The following is a 21,019-nucleotide window of genomic DNA, read 5'->3' as shown; positions in this document are numbered from 1 at the left end:
TTCGAGAGAAGGGTCTTCCTTTCATTTCCTTAAAGGGAGAGTACACAAAAATTCTCCCATTTCTTGACAGCGAGTGACAACAGGTGCTCAGGAATACTATAAAAATGTGCTCAATAAGGGTAAATGTGTTAAAAGCGTGTGGGCCGAGTCAAACCATATATAAAACAAATTATTATATCGTCTTTCTGTATTCTGGATTTTCACCTATTGAAGGTGGGTCTGAAACGTATCCCCGACATAAATGGCATTTCACTGGAAACAACATTTAAGTTCTATCCATCCATCCATCCATTTTCTACCACTTATCTGAGGTCGGGTTGCGGGGGAAGTAGCTTTAGCAGGGATGCCCAGACTTCCCTCTCCCCAGCCACTTCATCCAGCTCTTCCGGGGGGGATCCCGAGGCCTTCCCATAGCTCGTGACCATAGGTGAGGGTAGCAACATAGATCGACCGGTAAATTGAGAGCTTCGCCTTTCGGCTTAGCTCCTTCTTTACCACAACGAACCGAGACAAAGTCTGCATCACTGCAAACGCTGCACTAATTCGCCTGTCGATCTCCCGTTTCATTCTTTCCTCACTTGTGAACAAGACCCCAAGATACATGAACTCCTCCACTTGGGACAGGATCTCATCCCCGACCGGGAGAGGGTACGCCACCCTTTTCCGACTGAGGACCACTGTCTCAGATTTGGAGGTGCTGATTCTCATCACAGCCGCTTCACACTCGGCTGTGAACCGCTCCAGTGAGAATTGGAGATCACGTCTTGATGAAGCGAACGGAACCACATCATCTGCAAAAAGCAGAGATCCAATTCTGAGGCTACCAAACCTGACCCCCCTCCACGCCTTGGCTGCGCCTAGAAATTCTGTCTATAAAATTTGTGACAAAGGCCAGCCTTGGCGGAGTCCAACCCTCACCGGAAACCGGAGTCCGACTTACTGCCAAGCTCTGACACCGGTCGTACACTGACTGAACAGCCCGTATCATGGGGTTCGGTACCCCATACTCCCGAAACACCTCCCACAGGGCTCCCCGAGGGACGCGGTCAAACGCCTTCTCCATGTCCACAAAACATATGTAGACTGGTTGGGCGAACTCCCATGCACCCTCGAGGACGCTGCCGAGGGTGTAGAGCTGGTCCACTTTTCCACGGCCAGGACGAAAACCACATTGCTCCTCCTGAATCTGCACCCCTCCTCTCCAGCACCCCTGAATAGACCTTACCAGGAAGGCTGAGGAGTGTGATCCCCCTGTAGTTGGAACACACCCTCCGGTCCCCGTTCTTAAAAAGGGGGACCACCACCCCAGTCTGCCAATCCAGAGGCACTGTCCCCGATGTCCACGCGATGTTGCAGAGGCGTGTTAACCAGGACGGCCCCACAACATCCAGAGCCTTTAGGAACTCCGGGCAAATCTCATCCACCCCTGGGGCCTTGCCACCAAAGAGCTTTTTAACCACCTCGGTGACCTCAACCCCAGAGATAGGAGAGCCCGCCTCAGAGAACCCAGACTCTGCTTCCTCATGGGAAAGTGTGTCGGTGGAATTGAGGAGGTCTTGTAAGTATTCTCACCACTGACTCACAACGTCCCAAGTCGAGGGCAGCAGCGCTCCATCCCCACTATACACAGTGTTGATGGTGCACTTCTTCCGCCTTCTGAGATGCCGGATGGTGGACCAGAATTTCCTCAAAGCTGTCCGGAAGTCTTTCTCCGTGGCCTCACCGAACTCCTCCCACTCCCGGGTTTTTGCTTCAGCGACCACCGAAGCTGCATTCCGCTTGGCCAGCCGGTATCCATCAGCTGCCTCAGGAGTCCCACAGGCCATAAAGGCCTGATAGGACTCCTTCTTCAGCTTGACGGCATCCCTCACTGTTGGTGTGCACCAACGGGTTCGGGGATTGCCGCCACGACAGGCACCAACCACCTTACGGCTACAGCTCCGGTCGGCCGCCTCAGCAATGGAGGCGCGGAACATGGTCCACTCGGACTCTATGTCCCCCGCCTCCTACGGAACATGACACTTATGCTTGAACATGGTGTTCGTCATGGACAATCCGTGATGAGCACAGAAGTCCAATAACAGAACCCCGCTCGGGTTCTGATCGGGGGGGCCCGTTCCTCCCAATCACGCCCTTCCAGGTCTTACTGTCATTGCCCACGTGAGCATTGAAGTCCCCCAGCAGAACGATTGAGTCCCCAGCGGGAGCGCTCTCCAGCATCCCCTCCAAGGACTCCAAAACGGGTGGGTACCCTGAACTGCTGTTTGCTGCATAGGCACAAACACCAGTCAGGACCCGTCCCCCCACCCGAAGGCGGAGGGAGGTTTACCCTCTCTCGTCCACACCTGCTCGGCGCCTCTCACCTTGGGCAACTCCAGAGTGAAAGAGGTTCCAACCCCTCTCGAGAGGACTGGTACCAGAGCCCAAGCTGTGTGTGGAGGAGAGTCCGACTAGATCTACTCGTAACTTCTCGACCTCACACACCAGCTCGGGCTCCTTCCCTGCCAGAGAGGTGACATTCCACGTCCCTCGAGCCAGCTTCTGTAGCCGGGGATCGCCAAGCTCCCTGCCTTCGGCCACCGCCCAGCTCGCACTGCACCAGACCCCTACGGCCCCTCCCACAGGTGGTGAGTCCATGGGAAGGGGGAGCCATGGGTGCAGGCCCGGCCACCAGGCGCTCGCCTACGAGCCCCACCTCCAGGCTGGCTCCAGAGGGGGGCCCCGGTGACCCGGTCCGGGTAAGGGAAACCTCGATCCACTTATATTTTTCATCAAAGGAGTGTTTGAGACGTGCCTTGTCTGGTCCCTCAACTAGGACCTGTTTGCCATGGGTGACCCTACGAGGGGCGTGAAGCCCCAGACAGCTTAGCTCCTAAAATCATTGGGACACACAAACCCCTCCACCACGATAAGGTGACGGCTTCAGGGGGGGAACATTTAAGTTGTAAGTGTAATAAATGACAATTGCCAATTGACACTACTCAATAGACAAAGTCAGCATTGCACTCTTAAAAGCCTGAAGGTCGAATCAAAAAGTGTTAAAAGCAGAAAAGATACGCAGCACTAAGATCTTGGGGAACTTCTGTATTGTGAACTTCTTGGTGCATCTTCTTCTAGCTTTGCACTTGTAGCACGTCTGCGGAGAAAACCAAACAATGTAACTGAGTATTGGCATAGAAGGAATGTTCACGAACGTGTTAGATGCTGTATACTGAAACATACTGGCTTCTCATCTCCATCGAGGACATCTTCTTTGGTGAAGAGCCGCATGCAGTCCATGAGGCTCACCTCACCGTAGCCCTTCTGAGCACACACACAGACACACAGATTCAGAGAGGAAAAAGAGAGTTTGTGTTAAGATGCGTTTTCAGATCTCATACATATATTACTTTCAAATTCAAACATCTCTTCTCCCATCACTTGTCTGGGGGGACCAGTCATCAAGTTTACTTTATTTAGCCTGGAGGGTATATTGTAGGAGCTTTGGTGTCAAGCAGTAAAGTTATTCGGATGAGAAGTACCTTGCAAGCATAGTGTGAGAATATTAAGGTTAGCCATTCGATGATCAGGATGCGTTTATGGAGGAGGAAGGCGGGACACAAGATGGAAAAAAATATCCTTGCACTCATTCTGTGGTGTATTGAGTGTCCAAACCTTGGCAATAGGCAGGGACAGATCCCAGAAAGGGTCAAAGACAGTCGAGCAGAAACCACAGTGGCTACAAGTCAGAGAGCTCTTGAGCTGCCCAACAAACAAGTCTGAAAGACAAAACATTTTAAAACTCATCTGTTTTGGGACATTGGTGAATAAATCATTCTGTATTTACTTCAACTCACCAACAATTTTACTGTCTTCTCTCTCCAGGTATTTACTCCACATCCTCTTCCCTTTCTCCTCGTTCCTGATAATTGACAATGCAACACAGTGTTACTGTCATATATAGTGTAGAAGAAACACGCTGCAAGATTTTAACCCAACGGCAGTTAGTTTTATAAGTACAGTATTACAAAATTATGCAGTCAAGTGCAATAGTTCTGTTACCTACAGTACACAACACAGGAAAATAAGTATTGGCTGTATTGGCCCTTTTTGTTTACATTTCAATTCCACTGAGTGACAATTCTGTGTTGATCAATCAATGAATATAATCATGTTTATCTCCACCCTACACTAGCAAACCACATTGTACTACTGTGGCAGGCATCCTATAGAAAGGGTATTTAAAAGCTATTGATATTGTTGGGACCCTTACAACTTTTGACAATGCAAATGCATATATTGTACTGAATGCAGCATGAGGAAGTTGTTTTGATGACAGCAGAGGGAATTTACAGAGATTAACACTGACCCTTAAACAAGCAAGTTAGATAACATAATAATATCCAGAAAGAATTGGGGCATTAATCTGATTTGAGCATTAACGCAGGCAGAGAAACTCATAGTCTTAAATTACTGCTCTATGACATTTTTCGTCATCTCTTACAAATACAAACATATGTTTACATTTGACCTATTTGTTTTTTATTTGATACAGCGATTTTGATTTTTTTTTATTATGGTTCTATGTTAATTTTATTCAATTCCTGATTGCTAGATACACATAGATAAAATGTGTTGAATATAATTGAATATAGGGGAGGGTAAAAATATATTCCTTAAATACCATGCAAACAACAATAGTAACCCTAAAAGGAAATGTCTAAGTATACGTGCATTTTACTTTTTCAATACAGAGCTTTCATCATGTTTTAACTTTTGTACTCCATATGAAGAAATAAGGTACTACTGGGCATTTTTTTATTACAATTTCTAAGAGGAAATAAATATAATTTAAGTTTACATGTATTTTTTTCAGTTTATACACAACTGCCATATTTTTTTACTTTTGTACTCCATATACACAAATAAGTTACCGTATTTCCATGACCATAAGGCGCACCGTATTAAAAGGCGCAGTTCTCAGTTACGGGGTCTACTTCTGCATTTAACACATACATAAGGTGCACCATATTGGCCGCAGGCATGGTAAAACATACGCTAGCTTAAAACATACGGTAGCATGCATGTACACTAAAACAATGGTTTTAAAAAGGCAGCGGGAGCAAAGCAGAGTTCGGTTGTACTTTATTGACGTATTTAACAATGTACTCACATTATCTTTTGATCAATCCTCATCCACAAATCCATCAAAGTCCTCATGTTCTGTATCCGAAATGAACAGCTGGGCAAGTTCTCCAACAAACTCGCCGGGTTCCCCCTCGTCATTGTGAGAGTCAGTCTCGTTGCCGGACGGGGGCTGTTCAGCAATGATGCTGCCTTTCGCGAAAGCTCGGACAACAGTCAAAGCAGATACCTTAGCCCAGGGATCCACAATCCATTTACATATGGTGGCGTAACTCGCCCGCCTTGCCTCCCAGTCTTAGTAAAAGGTGTCTTCGCCATCTGTCATCCATCGCTCCCACGCCGCTCGCAACTTCACTTTGAACACCCTGTTTACACCGATGTCCAGTGGTTGGAGTTCCTTCGTCAAGGATCCCGGAATGATGGCAAGCTCCGAGTTAATTTGCTGCACTTGGTTTTTCACAGCGGCTGTGAGATGGGCGCTCATGGAGTCACAGATCAACAGGGATGGTGATGCGTGGAAAAAAACATCCGCTCTCTTTACGTACACTTCACTCAGCCACTCTATTCTCCATTTTCTCCTCGTCCATCCAGCTCTTTTGATTGGCCTTAACGATGACTTCGGCTGGAAACTTTTCTTTTGGCAGCGTCTTCCTCTTAAAAATCACAATAAGTGGCAGTTTCTGTCCATAACCATGGCAACCAAGCACAACAGTAAAAGCCGACTTCTCGTGCCCCGTTGTGCGTATCGCTACCGTGGTGGGTCCCCTTCTTCTATACAGTGTGGTTCACCGATATGCCGAAAGTGAGCAGCACCTCGTCCATGTTGGTGATGTGGTTGGGCTGTATGTGTTTGTTGGCAATCTTTTTACTGCAGTAGGAGCGGGAGATGGCCAGCTTTTCCTTGTAATTGCTGCGCCACGTCAGTCGATGGCGCCGTTTCATAAAACGAAAGCACCAAGACGGCCGTACCTCCTTGAAAATGTTCGATTTTAATTTTTTCTGCAAGCGTTATTGCCCTCAGTCGAATGGTGACTGTAGAGCCGCTTCTCCCGGCTGTTCTTTGTTCATTTATCCATTGCCTCGCCTTGTTTTCGCGGAAACTCAGCTTCGTCTTCTTGACTTGGCGTAGATCGTTTTCCTGTTTCCTCCACTTGCGAACCATGGATTCGTTGATCTTGAATTCTCTCGCGGCTGCTCAATTCCCATGCTCCTCTGTGTAACTGATAGCTTGCAGTTTAAACTGTGCTTCGTAAGCATGTCTTTTCATAGGTACCATTTTCGGGGTTCTTAGCCAAACTGATGTTTTGCACAATGCACATACCGGCGCTATATACCAACTAGGGGCGTGCCCCTTCCCCCTTTACGACCGCATGCTGTCCTCAGCCACGTCCGCTTTTCCTCTGTATGCAGCGTGTCGGCAGGAAATGCCCCCAGTCAGTCAAGCGGAGTGCTCATCATGCAACAATAGTTATATATATTTACTCGGTGCACACATAAGGCGCCCCCGTCCATTTGGGAGAAAATTTAAGACTTAAGTGTGCCTTATGGTCGTGAAAATACGGTAAGTAAATTCAAAGGACTCGTTTTATGTGCAAATTGTTATTTTTTTCGATGTTTTATTGATTTAAAAAAAATGTGATGTGACATGAAATATCTTTACATGTCATGGAAAATATTTCAAATTTTAAAACAGTGTACTCTTAATTATTTGTGTATTTTTAATTCTTACTGAATCGATATCAGAACAAAATCAATAACGAATTGAATTCAACTGCAAGCCTAAAGAATTGAAATCTAATCAAATCTGAAGGGTTGTACTTGAATATCATTTAACTTTTTTTTTTTTTTTTTAAAGCTCTTTAATAAGTCCTTTTTCCTGGTTGAGAGACAACATACCTTTTGTGCTTTACTCGCACAATACTTACGGTAGGTGATCAAAATCTTCGACAGTGCCTCTCGGCCTGACTGTGACTCTGTTGACCTCATTGTGCAGGCCGTCCAGCAGAAAGCGCAGAAACTCTTGAGCATCCTGTTGGCTGAGGAAGAGAAGCTGATTCAATGCTATGACCCCTACTCACTGCTGGTATCAGTCAAACTAGCCTGCAGAAAAACAAAGGCAATAATTGGGGGGGGGATAGAGGCTTACTTGTATCCCACAAATCTAGGAGCGTATCTCTGGATCTGTGTTTTGAATTCAGACGGACTGACAGCTTCACTGCTGGTTGACGACCACATTGTTTGTATCAGCTTGGCAAATTCTACCAACATAGACACAATAATGAAATGTATTCCGCAATCTGTCATCAGAGTTACTTTGTAGAACGACGATGACACCAGAGATGCAAATCAAAGCCAGAGGTTAAGAGTGGAAACAAGTCAGGAGCTGTTTATGTTTGAGTTTATGTTCAGACAGTCTCTCACCTTCCATGAGGGCTGTGTTGGTGCGGCTGTTGTTATTAAGGTCTCTGCGGTGCGAGTTGTGCAGGCAGTAGTCTCGCAGGCTGTGTGTGTTGCTGAGACACTGCAGGATACTATTCATGAAACACTACAAGGAAACCAAAACAAACTGTTGGATTTCCTTAATGTTGACCGATCATGTGGTGATTTGCTTATACTGTAACTTCTTGTGCGTCAACCATGTTTTCAACAGCGTTTGTTTGTGTTCAATATTTTTCTCTGAAATTTGTTTTTGGATTCTGATTTCCATGAAACTGGAGTGTGGTAGAGCATAGGTGAATTAGCAATGATGAGTCGCAAGATGGCGGCACGGTGGCCGACTGGTTAGAGCGTCAGCCTCACAGTTCTGAGGACCGGGGTTCAATCCCCGGCCCCGCCTGCGTGGAGTTTGCATGTTCTCCCCAAGCCTGTGTGGGTTTTCTCCGGGCACTCCGGTTTCCTCCCACATCCCAAAAACATGAATTAATTGGAGACTCTAAATTGCCCGTAGGTGTAAATGTGAGCGCGAATGGTTGTTTGTTTGTATGTGCCCTGCGATTGGCTGGCAACCAGTTTAGGGTGTACCCCGCCTCCTGCCCGATGATAGCTGGGACAGGCTCCAGCACGCCCGCGACCCTAGTGAGGAGAAGCGGCTCAGAAAATGGATGGAGTAGCAAGATTTTTTTTTTAATGTTCACATGCTGAGTCTCCCCCCCCCCCACCCCCGGTTTATATATTTTTTAATTGACCTTACGCATAGAAGCACATTAAGTATTTCCAGCGGAAAGGTCAGATGGCCGAACAGTTTCAGCTGTCAATGTTACAAACTACTGGGACAACATCTGACTGAAAAAAAACCTCTGTTATTAAATATGTGATAACCAGCATTGTGTAATAGGTAAAGTGCTGTGAAAAAGTATTGGCCCCCCTTCTTAAAGTCTTACATTTTTGCATAATTTCCACAATTTAATGTTTAAGATCATCAAACAAATTTAAATATCAGACATATATAACCAATGCAAACTTAAAATGCTGATTTTAAATGGTGATTTCATATATTCAAGAAAAAAAAAATTCTAAGCTACCCCTATGGCTATGGTAATGTCCCCCTAAACCTAATAACTGGTTGGGCCACCCTCAGCAGCAACAACTGAAATAAAGCGTTTTCTATAACTGGCAATGAGTCTTTCACATCTCTGTTGAGATATTTTGGTCCACTCTTCCTGGCAGAATTGTTTGAATTCAGCCAAAATAGAGGGTTTTCGAGCATGAATGGCCTTTTTAAGGTCATGTCACTACATTTCATTCGGATTCAAGTCTGGACTTGGACTAAGCCACTCCAAAACCTTCATTTTTTTTTTTTAAGCCATTCAGAAGTTGACTTGCTGGTGTGTTTTGGATCGTTATCGTGCTGCAGAACCCAAGTGCGGTTCAGCTTGAGGTCACAAACTGATGGCTGAACATTCTCCTACAGGATTTTCTGTTTAAGAGCAGAATTCATGGTTCCATCAATCACAGCAAGTTTTCCCAGGTACTGAAGGAGAGAAGCAGCCCAAGACCATCACATTCCCACCACCATGTTTGACTGTTGGTACGATGTTCTTCTGAAATGCTGTTCTACATTTACGCTAGATATAACGAGACACACACCTTCCAAAAAGCTCAACTTTCAACTCGTCAGTCCATATAATATTCTCTTGAAAGTCTTTGGAATCGTTCAGATGTTTTTTTTTTTTTTTGTGAAAATAAGATGAGCCTTCATGTTCTTTTTGGTCAGCAGTGGGTTTTGCCTTGGAACTCTGCCATGGATGCCATTTTTGCCCAGTCTCTTCCTTATTGTTGTGTCATGAACACTGACCTTAACTGAGGCAAGGTGAGGTCTGAAGTTCTTCAGAAGTTGTCCTAACTCCCTTTGTGGCCTCCTGGATGAGTCATTGCTGTTCTCTTGGGGTAATCTTTGTAGGCCGGCCACTCCTGGGATGGTTCACCACTGTTCATGTTTTCTCCTTCTGAGGTTAATGGCTCTCTGTTTGGTTCGGTGGAATCCTAAAGCTTCAGAAAAGGCTTTTGTAACCCTTTCCAGACTGATAGAGGTCAATTATTTTATTCCGCGACTGATCTGGAATTTCTTTGGATCATGTCACTTTGTTGCAGCGTTGTTAGTTCTTTTGTCTAACTTGATTTTGTCGGGACAAATTCTGTTTAAGTGATTTCTTGATTGAACAGGTCTGGAGGTAATCAGACTTTGGTGCAAGCAGTGAAAATTAACAAAAAATTGTGATTAGCCATAGTTAATTCATGATTTAACTTAACCTTAAGTGAAATCACCATTTAAAAACAGCATTTTAAGTTCCCTTGAGTTATATTTGTCTGATATTTCTGTTTGATGATCTTAAAGTGGTGAAACTGTGCAAAAATATAGAAATTTGAGAAGGGGTCCAGTATTTTTTCACAGCACTGTATAGTCAAAGATTTGGTGCTAGTACTTTGAGGTCAAACGTTTTTACTTGACAAAGATGAGGAGGTGGCTCCTCCAGCCAACACTGCGGTGTGTCGCTGTGTCCAGCGTCAACAACTTGGTTTTGAGTTTTAACACCTTTCCCATGTTGTCACTATATGTTTACATGCCGACCAGAAGTTAACATGCCACCTGACACTGAATACAGTTGTGCTGAATGCATAGACTCCATTTATTAATGCATAAATCTTAATGTTAAATAGTAGATATATGCTAACGGACAGCATCTGTATTTCTGCGATTCCAAATTAGGAATGTTTGTAGAGGTCTGTGCTCTACTGGGTGTCATTCTAGTTTCTTTGTACAGTATTTACATTTTACTCCATAAATTGGAGATTCACAAATTATGTGCACCAGCTGAAATTTACTCGTGAAGACAAAAGGGTTCCCAGGAAAATCTTGTAGTAGTCTACAGTGTACAACACTGCTTTAGACACATGTACAAGGGAGATGTGCACTTTGGCAGGATCAAACAAGTATAAGAAAAAGAATGAGTGCTCCTTGGTCTAGAGTTCAGAAGGCTCTGATGAGCTAACTCCACACAAAGAGCAACACACAAATGCCATTTATTTTAAGAACCCTACCGAAGCCTGTTGCTTAGCAAGTACTCTTCCAGACCCCCCATTCTGGGGTGGCAGATGTCAACAAATGTATAACATACTGTATAAAACACTAACTGCAAGTCTGTACAACTTCTCCCTTTACCAGAGACAGATGCCAAATGATCTGAAAGTAGGAGCTGTACTCACAGTGTTTCCCAGGTTTTTCAGTCCCACCAGTCCCTGGGCACTTTTTGAGTTCTGGAAGACAAATGCAAATTACAATTTTATGAGCAAACCATTAAGGCAAATATAGGGGTTCACAAAGTTTACGCGCATTGAAGTTTGTTTTTTGGATAAACACTTAGGGAAAATAAATGTTTTGAAAGATGACCCAGACAGAGCCGGCATCATTTCTGAGGAGCCGCACGGCAAAGAGACTGACTCCGACAATGACGAGAGGGAACCTGCCGTGTTTGATGGAGAACTTGCCCAGCTATTCATTTCGGATACAGAAGATGAGGACTTTGATGGATTTGTGGATGAGGATTGATCAAAAAAATAACATGAGTACATTGTTAAATACTTCAATAAAGTACAACCGAACTCAGTTTTGCTCACGCTGCCTTTTTAAAAACATTGTTTTCGCGTGCATGCATGCTACCGTATGTTTTAAACTGGCGTATGTTTTACCATGCTTGTGCCCAATAATACGGCGTGCCTTATGTTTGTGTTAAGTACAGAAATAGACCCCGTAACTGAGACTGCGCCTTTTACTACGGTGCGCCTTATGGTTGTGAAAATATGGTGTGTAAAAATAATAATAATAAAAAAAAAAAAATCAAGCTTTGTATCCCTAGTCATCCCTTGAGCATAACAGTGCATGCGTTACTTTTCATTCAATCATGTCTGTCTTTGGTTTGGGTCATCCTGAATTATAACATCATTACTGTATCATAATAAACTTATAACAACCTGAAACAAAGACTGGCTACTACATGATTTTCTCAAAACAATGTGTTTACCCCACCCACCAGGCCATTCGCAATATAAAACAATGCTCTTAAAGACACTACAATCAAGTAAGCATCAAGTTCTGAGCACAGATGTTTATGGTGTATTAAAAGACTGATTGATGGCGTTAATAATGTTTTCATTGATACTGCTAGCTCATGCCTGATGTTGATGCATGAAGCATTCTCACCCAACATTTGTGTATCAAGCCTCACCAAAAGCGCCATCATGACAAGATGCATGACTGACTCTCTCTGGATACCTCAAATTGTATTTCATAAGATGTAGTACCCCATGCACGCACGCACAATGATGAGTGATGCCATGGCTGGATTGTACCTCCTAGTCTACTTGCTATTGGCTGATCCTAAGCCTGGCTGACGTCACAGCTTTGAAAACAACATCCCAGCGCCGTATCTGTAGCAACGCTATTCTTATCTCTTCCCCCCCAGTAGGATGCAGCACTAGAGGACATTACAGTGAGAGTTCTGAGAGAGGAGTGAGCGTGTGTGTGTGTGTGTGTGTGTGTGTGTGTGTGTGTGTGTGTGTGCGTGTGATTTAAAAGCCCTCAATGAAAACAACTTCAAGCTTCATTGGCTTTAAACCAGGACTACAAAAATCTATATTTTCAGTTTGTGGTCACAACTTAAATTCTTATTTTGAGCAAGAGATCAATTCTATTAACCTCAATTTTTAAGGACACCATTCAGAGTGTTTAAGTGGTATTTTATATTTCAACATCTCAGTGATGTACAGTGAGAAATACTGAAGCAGTTATACAAAGTTGTCGACAATATGAACCGACTGTCACTGTTGTTTAAATTCTCCAGTTTTCACCAACCTAATTTAAGCAACCTGTCAATTCATGTGATACGATATGACACAAAACAAAATGCAATTACACTTCAATATCCCTTTCCCAAGCACCGTATCACAAAGGATTTGTACATGAATGTGAATTGCTGGCTCATGCCCTGATGCCAGCCAGTAGCATGACCATAATGACAGCTAATTCCGTTATGCAAATGCTGCTGTGATTCTCATACATAAGCAGTTTAAAGCAGCAATGGTGTGTGGGTGTGTGTGTGTGTGGGGGGGGGGGGGGGATTAAAGTGTGTGTGATGGATTAAAGTCAAGTATACACACTTTGGCAGGAGCAGTCAGCAGTCTTATCTCGGCTATAGTAAAGAACAAAAACATCCCCAGCATGCAAGTATGCAAATTCTTACTATTTGAAAATAATATGACCACTCAGCCAGCAGAGTGGACGACTGGTTAGCCCATCCGCCTCATTATTCAAATCCCAGCCCCGCCTGTGTGGAGTTTTCATGTTCTCCCTGTGGCTGGGTGGGTTTTCTCCGGTTACTCCAGTTTTCCTCCCACATCCCAAAAACGCGTGGTAGGTTGATTGAATTGACAATTGACTCTAAATTGCCCGTAGGTGTGAATGTGAGTGCGAATGGTTGTTTGTTTCTGTGTGCCCTGCGATTGGCTGACGACCGGTTCAGGGTGTACCCCGCCTTCCGCCCGAAGATAGTTGGGATAGGCTCCAGCAGCTCGTGACCCTAGTGAGGATAAATGTGGCGGTAAAGAAAATGGATGGATGGATGACCACTCACATGATTAACATTTATTCTCACTGCTTGTGTGGGTTTTCGCCAGGTGCTTGAGCAACCTCTCACACATTCCCAAAACATGCTTCTTTCAACCGCTGTTTCGGTCACTCATTATGACTAATGTATCCTTACTGTACAATTAGTGATTGTGAGCATTGATGTATTTTTTTCTTCATTAATCACTCATTCAATTTATGCATTCAGCAGGAGTATTTAACAATTTCAAGTGTAATATATATTCTATAGTCTCCTTGAAAGGAGGGATGCATGTACAGAAAAAGAAGGCAGAAATTAAGCAGTCACAAAAGGGATCATAAGACCTCACATTTCAGTAGTTCCATGTGAGCAGGCAGATATATACATAGTGTACACTAAAGAGGTGGCAATGCAGCCCTATGGGGGGCACAAGTCAGTGCAAACTGTAGGCCGGTCCCAAGCCCGGATAAATGCAGAGGGTTGCGTCAGGAAGGGCATCCGGCTTAATTCCATACCGGATCGGTCGTGACCCGGGTTAACAACGTCCGCCACCGGCGCGTCTAACCTGCGGGGCGCCGTTGGAAATTCAGCTACTGTGGGTCGAAGTCAAAGAAGAAGAGGTGGAAAGCGGGTTCTTCGGCAGAAAGAGAAGAGGAAAACACAGAGCCTAGAACTGAATGTGGGGACTTTGAATGTTGGGACTATGACAGGAAAATCTCACGAGTTGGTTGACATGATGATTAGGAGAAAGGTTGATATATTGTGTGTCCAGGAGACAAGGTGGAAAGGCAGTAAGGCTAGAAGTTTAGGGGCAGGGTTTAAATTATTTTTCCATGGTGTAGATGGGAATAGAAATGGAGTCGGGTTATTTTAAAAGAAGAGTTGGCTAAGAATGTCTTGAGGTGAAAAGAGTATCAGATCGAGTGATGAGGCTGAAATTTGAAATTGAGGGTGTTATACTAGATGAAGTAGTTCTGAGCATCCCAGACAGAGAGAGTCATGATTGGTACAGATTGTAATGGACATGTTGGTGAAGGTAATAGGGGTCATGAAGAAGTGATGGGTAAGTACGGCATCCAGGAAAGGAACTTGGAGGGACAGATGGTGGTAGACTTTGCAACAAGGATGCAAATGGCTGTAGCGAACACTTTTTTCCAGAAGAGGCACGAGTACTAGGTGTATCTTCTGGCAGGAAAGGAGAGAAGGAGACTTGGTGGTGGAACATCACAGTACAGGAAATCATACAAGGAAAAAGGTTAGCTAAGAAGAAGTGGGACACTGAGAGGACCGAGGAGAGGCGAAAGGAATACATTGAGATGCGACACAGGGCAAAGGTAAAACAAGAGTCATATGACATGTATGTCAGGTTGGACACTAAAGAAGGAGAAAATGATCTATACAGGCTGGCCAGACAGAGGGATAGAGATGGGAAGGATGTGCAGCAGGTTAGGGTGATTAAGGATAGAGATGGAAATATGTTGACTGGTGCCAACAGTGTGCTAGCTAGATGGAAAGAATACCTGGAGGAGTTGATGAATGAGGAAAATGAGCGAGAAGAGGGAAGTGTGGTGGACCAGGAAGTGGCAATGATTAGTAAGGGGGAAGTTAGAAAAGATGGAAAGGCAGTTGGTCTTGATGACATTCCTGTGGCGGTATGGAAGCATCTAGGAGAGGTGGCTGTGGAGTTTTTGACCAGCTTGTTCAATAGACTTCTAGTGAGTGAGAAGATGCCTGAGGAATGGAGGAAAAGTGTAACTGGTGCCCATTTTTAAGAACAAAGGTGATCTGCAGAGCTGTGGCAACTATAGAGGAATAAAGTTAATGAGCCACACAATGAAGTTATGGGAAAGAGTAGTGGAGGAGAGACTCAGGACAGAAGTGAGTATTTGCGAGCAACAGTATGGTTTCATGCCTCGAAAGAGTACCACAGATGCATTATTTGCCTAGAGGAGAAGTGTGTTGGAATAATACAGGACATGTACGAGGGCAGCAGAACAGCGGTGAGGTGTGCTGTAGGTGTGACAGAAGAATTTAAGGTGGACGTGGGACTGCATCAGGGTTCAGCCCTGAGCCCCTTCCTTTTTGCAGTGGTGATGGATAGGCTGACAGATGAGGTTAGACTGGAATCCCCGTGGACTATGATGTTTGCAGATGACTGTGAGGTGGAGGAACAGTTAGAAAGCTGGAGGCATGCACTGGAAAGCAGAGGAATGAAGATTAGCCCGAATTAAAACAGAATATATGTGCATGAATGAGAGGGGTGGTGGGGGAAGAGTGAGGCTACAGGGAGAAGAGATAGCAAGGGTGGAGGACTTGAAATACTTGGGGTCAACCGGCCACAGCAATGGTGACTGTGGTCAGGAAGTGAAGAAACGGGTCCAAGCAGGTTGGAACGGGTGGAGGAAGGTGTCAGGTGTGTTATGTGACAGAAGAGTCTCTGCTAGGATGAAGGGCAGAGTTTATAAAACAGTGGTGAGGCCAGCCATGATGTACGGATTAGAGACAGTGGCACATAAGAGACAACAGGAAGCAGAGTTGGAGGTGGCGGAAATGAAGATGTTGAGGTTCACTCTCGGAGTGACCAGGTTGGATAAAATTAGAAATGAGCTCATCAGAGGGACAGCCAAGGTTCGATGCTTTGGAGACAAAGTTAGAGAGAGCAGACTTCAATGGTTTGGACACGTCCAGAGGAGAAATAGTGAGTATATTGGTAGAAGGATGATGAGGATGGCGCTGCCAGGCAAGAGAGCTAGAGGAAGACCAAAGAGAAGGTTGATGGATGTCGTGAGGGAAGACATGATGGCAGTTGGTGTTCGAGAGGAGGATGCAGGAGATAGGCTTACATGGAAAAAGATGACAGCGCTGTGGCGACCCCTAACGGGACAAGCCGAAAGGAAAAGAAGAAGAAGACACTAAAGAGGTGGCACAAAGGGAAACCTAGTATAAATGCTTCATTCATAAATGTCATAAAGCACCCTAGGGTACTGCTGAACGACTTTAGAAACACTGCTCCGTCTAGCCTAAAAGCACTGGTGACAGAAGGGCATTTCCAGGAATCAGGTTGAACTCCTTCCTTAAGCCTGAAATAAAGGACATACAAAATGCCCTTTTGCCAGGTACCCAACCAGGTAAGAATACAGAGTATCATCTGGCCTACCACTGTGCTCATTTAATTCAAGGATCAAGATCTTCTGGAGGGTCATTTTGGAGTGGGGGACATGGGTCAGCGCAAAGTCACAGCAAGCTGTTTTCACTCAGTCACATGCTTTTTAGCGACAACTTTTTACTCAATTAATCTCTTCACGCTCCTGCTTGGCTAAAACTTCATTTTTTTCATGCTTGTGTTAACAAATAAAAACAGAATACAATGATTTGCAACTCATGTTCAACCTATATTGAATTGAATACACGACAAAGACAAGATATTTAACGTTCATTTTATTTATTTATTTTTTTTGCAAATAATCATTTATTTTCTTTTTTTTTTTCGCAAATAATCATTAACTTAGCATTTTATGGCTGCAACATGTTCCAAAAAACCTGGGACAGGGTCATGTTTACCACTGTGTTACATCACCTTTTCTTTTAACAATATTCAATAGACGTTTGGGAACTGAGGACACTAATTGTTGAAGCTTTGTAGGTGGAATTCTTTCCCATTCTTGCTTGATGTACAGCTTCAGCTGTTCAACAGTCCGGGGCCTCCGTTGTCGTATTTTACGCTTCATAATGCGCCACACGTTTTCAATGGGCAACAGGACTGGACTGCAGGCAGGCCAGTCTCGTACCCGCACTCTTTAACTACGAAGCCACGCTGTGGTAACGCGTGCAGAATGTGCTTTGGCATTGTCTTGCTGAAATAAGCAGGGGCGTCCGTGAAAAGGACGTCGCTTGGACGGCAGCCTGTTTCTCCAAAACCTGTATGTACCTTGCAGCATTCATGGTGCCTTCACAGATGTGTAAGTTACTCATGCCAGATGCTGGCTTTTGAACTTTGCGTCCATAACTGTCCGGATGGTTATTTTCCTCTTTGGCCCAGAGGACACGACGTCCACAATTTCAGAAAACAATTTGAAATGTGGACTCGTCGGTCCACAGAACACTTTTCCACTTTGCATCAGTCCATCTTAGGGGAGCTCGGGCCCAGAGAAGCCGGCGGCGTTTCTGGGTGTTGTTGATGCAACTTGCAAATGGCTTTTGCTTTACATAGTAGAGTTTCAAGTTGCACTTATGGATGTAGCGCCGAACTGTATTTACTGACATTGGTTTTCTGAAGTGTTCCTGAACCCATGTGGTGATATCCTTTATACATTGATGTCAGTTTTTGATGCCGTGTCACCCGAGGGATCGAAGGTCACGGCCATTTAATGTTGGTTTTCGGCCTTGCCGCTTACATGCAGTGATTTCTCCAGATTCTCTAAACCTTTGCTGATATTATGGACCGTAGATGATGAAGTCCCTAAATTCCTTGCTATTGTACGTTGAGGAACATTGTCCTGAAACTATTCGACTATTTTCTCACGCACTTGTTAACAAAGAGGTGAACCTCGGGCGAGCTTTGCTTGTGAATGACTGAGCAATTCAGGGAAGCTCCTTTTATACCCAATCATGGCACCCAACTGTTCCCAATTAGCCTGTTCACTTGCGGGATGTTCCAAACAAGTGTTTGATGAGCATTCCTCAACTTTCTCAGTCTTTTTTGCCAAATGTCCCAGCTTTTTTGAAACGTGTTGCAGCCATAAAATTCCAAGTTAATGATTATTTGCTAAAAAAAAAAGTTTAGCAGTTTGAACATTAAATATATTGTCTTTGTAGTGTATTCAATTAAATATAGGTTGAACATGACTCTGTCCGTACAAAAGAGTGCAGATGTTAATAAGGTTGAACACAATTGTTGATAACATTAATTATCCAGATACCTTATTTTTCGGATTATAAATCGCAATTTTTTTAATCGTTTGGGGGTGCGACTTATACTCCGGAGCGATTTATATGTGAAATTATTAACACATTATTATATAATTTCATGTTATTTTTACTGTTTCAACCGCAAGAGGGCGCTCTAGGCCTGTGTATCAGCACCTGCAACTGACAATGAGTCTGACGAAAGCGACGTAGGAGAGGAAGTGGCGCATCGTAGTTGGCGGAGTACTTTAGAAGTGACACTGAGGATGAAGATTTCATTGGATTTAGTGATTTGGAGTGACACTGATGGTTTGCTAAACTTGTTAGCATGTTCTTTATGCTATAGTTATCTGAATAACTTAATATGTTACGGTAACATACCAGGCACGTACTCAGTTCATTGTTTATGCGTCATGTCATGTTAGCAGCCCATTGTTCTCTATTCTATTTTTATTTTAAATGGCCTTTCAAGATGAAATGTCTGTTCTTTGTGTTGGATTTTATCAAATACATTTCCCTCCAAAAATGCGACATATGTGTGTCTTCCTTCTTTATTATGCATTTTTTGGCTAGTGCGACTTATAGTCCGGAAAATACGGTAATTAAACTATCCATCCATTTTCTAGAGGGCTTGTCTTCATAAGGATTGCAGGTTAGCTGGAGCCTATACAAACTGACTTAAGCAGAAGCAGGATACACCATTAACTGTTTGCCAGCCACACCCAGGCTAATTTAATCATCGTAATCTATGACTAATCATTAAATAATTCATGTATTTTGTGACATTGTTGAAAACCTCTGGAAATCACATCATACCATAAATCAGTTGTGCTAATTTAATAAAATAATTTAGCTAATACAAATTTCCTCTATAGGCAACAAAGTTTATCCTGATGCTGATAACTGTTCTCATAAAAGCATGATGACATGACAAAATAGAAACCTAGCCATTAGAGACCATTAACTTCCCTTGAAAAAGTTACAACAATAATAACTAATAGCTGCAATATTGGCAAAACATTTGTAACCCAAAAGATTAAGGCACTGAAAGGTGACACATTCCCACCTCTCTGTTCTGTTTTTACATCTTGGCCTGTAAACTAAACTGCACGCTAACCGCAACAGAATGCCTCGGTCCACCTGGTAGTGCCGACCACCAATGGCAGGTTGGCCGGCAAACCAGCATGAGACAGAGCAACAGAACAGTCTGTTCTGACCTGCCTCTCTGTTTGGCAGGGCATAATCAACAATCTCTCTCTTTCCCTCTGAGGCTGCTTATGTTGCTACTGTTAAGTCCCCGCTCCCATGTGCTTACAAGTAACAGTCACTGAATGTGCACGCACGTGTGCGCAAGAGAAAGCAAGCGAATGCTTGCAAGAACTTTCGAGCACAGGTGTTATTTTCATTTTGCCCTCGAAAAACACAGAGAAATCAGTCATTATAATGTATTTGTTGTGCCAGTGTCGAAGAGTTCCAGCTCAGCTCACCGTCTCACACATTTACACTACATGCAAGCAAGTAAAGAGTAAGATCTTTTACTGAGAAGAATTCTGCCTCTCTTTATAGCCTCGGACGCTTGGAGTTGGTCCCCATTTCATAGACTGCAGAAACACTCTTTTCTAGAATACAATAACGTTCAGTTGACTCAACTGCGTGTAACCATTAGGAAATGCACTGGCTTCTCTTATTCTTCTGTTTTATGGTTGAAAAGATAACTATTTTAACATGCCTGTGTTTACATTACTCTCCAGCCTGAATGAGTTTGCAATAGACAGAATGTGTAAGCACAACATATGGTACTTTAACACATCATTAGTCTGGGATTGACATCCAAGAAACAAATAAAGTATATACTTCTTGTGGAATGGCTCATCTTGTCACTCTAGGCTCAAACTCTCACTGGCTTACAGTAAGTGTACATGGCAGTGTCATTATACATATGATGGAAAAGCAGACCCCTTTGGAGTGACTGTACTGTAGTGCTGTACTAGAAAATAATTTATGCCCAGTTGAAACCTTATTTATTATAGAGTAGGCACCCAGTTGTACATCCATGTATATTATGGTGGATTGAAGAATATTACAATACTACATTACCATTAAAGCATATTTTCATGTAACTGTAATTAAGAGAGCACCTTGAGTATTAACAGAGATGATTCCACCATGAGTCAGTCCTAATTAAAAGATAAACTACATGTGACATGACCTTCCAACTACAGTAAAGCCCTCCGGGGAAAATCTAGGCTTTGAACTTCAGATGTTAGAATTTTACAGGGGTCAGTCAAAATTTGAATTACACAACACCTTAAAATTAGTACATCTAGACAAACAACCATTCACACCCATGGACCATTTATAATCTGTCATTAACCTAACGTGCAGGTTTTTAGAATGCGGGAGAAAGCTAGCTCACCCGGAGAAAACCCAGACAAGCACTAGGAGAACATGAAAACTCCCACACGGGAAGAAGAAAATCTAATTTAACTGAAAAATTGTCAAAACACTCAAAAAGGGTTACATTTGAGTTTAACGAGTTTAATGCTTCAATAAGTCAAGCAAAACCTTGTTTAAATTCATCATCATGTGTTACTTTATGTGATTTGCCAGCAAATTTCTCAACCCAGTGAGAATCTAAAGGATGAACTCCACAAATGTATTTTGCTTTTCTTGTATTTTGTGATGCAAATAATTTAAATTAATTAAATATCAATTACATAGACAAGCAGTTGCTATCTTTAATCGAATTGCTGTGCAATCAGCTTCCTGTTCCCTCTCCATTACGTGTCTGCTCGGCGTCTTCAAAGGGTATGTTCTTTTATTATACAGAGGTAGACTTCTCTTTATACTTGTATGACAGTAAAGAATATTAAAATGTCACATAAAACATT

At 43.5% G+C, this 21,019-nt stretch overlaps 1 protein-coding gene across 4 annotated transcripts in view; it reads right to left on the bottom strand.

Moving 5' to 3' along the window:
- The window catches only part of usp2a (ubiquitin specific peptidase 2a), a 59,917-nt gene that overhangs the window by 5,519 nt on the left and 33,379 nt on the right, over positions 1-21,019 (bottom strand). For 2 of the 4 annotated variants that reach the window (XM_061682029.1, XM_061682032.1), the window contains 8 exons: positions 10,828-10,878; positions 7,546-7,669; positions 7,271-7,382; positions 7,050-7,160; positions 3,837-3,901; positions 3,655-3,758; positions 3,223-3,303; positions 3,058-3,136 (listed from right to left, as the gene is read on the bottom strand). In XM_061682029.1, the coding sequence (XP_061538013.1) occupies positions 3,058-3,136; positions 3,223-3,303; positions 3,655-3,758; positions 3,837-3,901; positions 7,050-7,160; positions 7,271-7,382; positions 7,546-7,669; positions 10,828-10,878 (727 nt within the window). The remainder of the gene's footprint in view (positions 1-3,057; positions 3,137-3,222; positions 3,304-3,654; positions 3,759-3,836; positions 3,902-7,049; positions 7,161-7,270; positions 7,383-7,545; positions 7,670-10,827; positions 10,879-21,019) is intronic. The other 2 variants (XM_061682031.1, XM_061682033.1) reach the window with 1 other exon arrangement.

Source organism: Phycodurus eques, chromosome 7 (assembly GCF_024500275.1).
Source record: "Phycodurus eques isolate BA_2022a chromosome 7, UOR_Pequ_1.1, whole genome shotgun sequence".
Lineage (NCBI taxonomy): Eukaryota > Metazoa > Chordata > Actinopteri > Syngnathiformes > Syngnathidae > Phycodurus > Phycodurus eques.
Note: the sequence above shows the minus strand (reverse complement) of the source record. Positions and strands in the feature narration are given on the sequence as shown.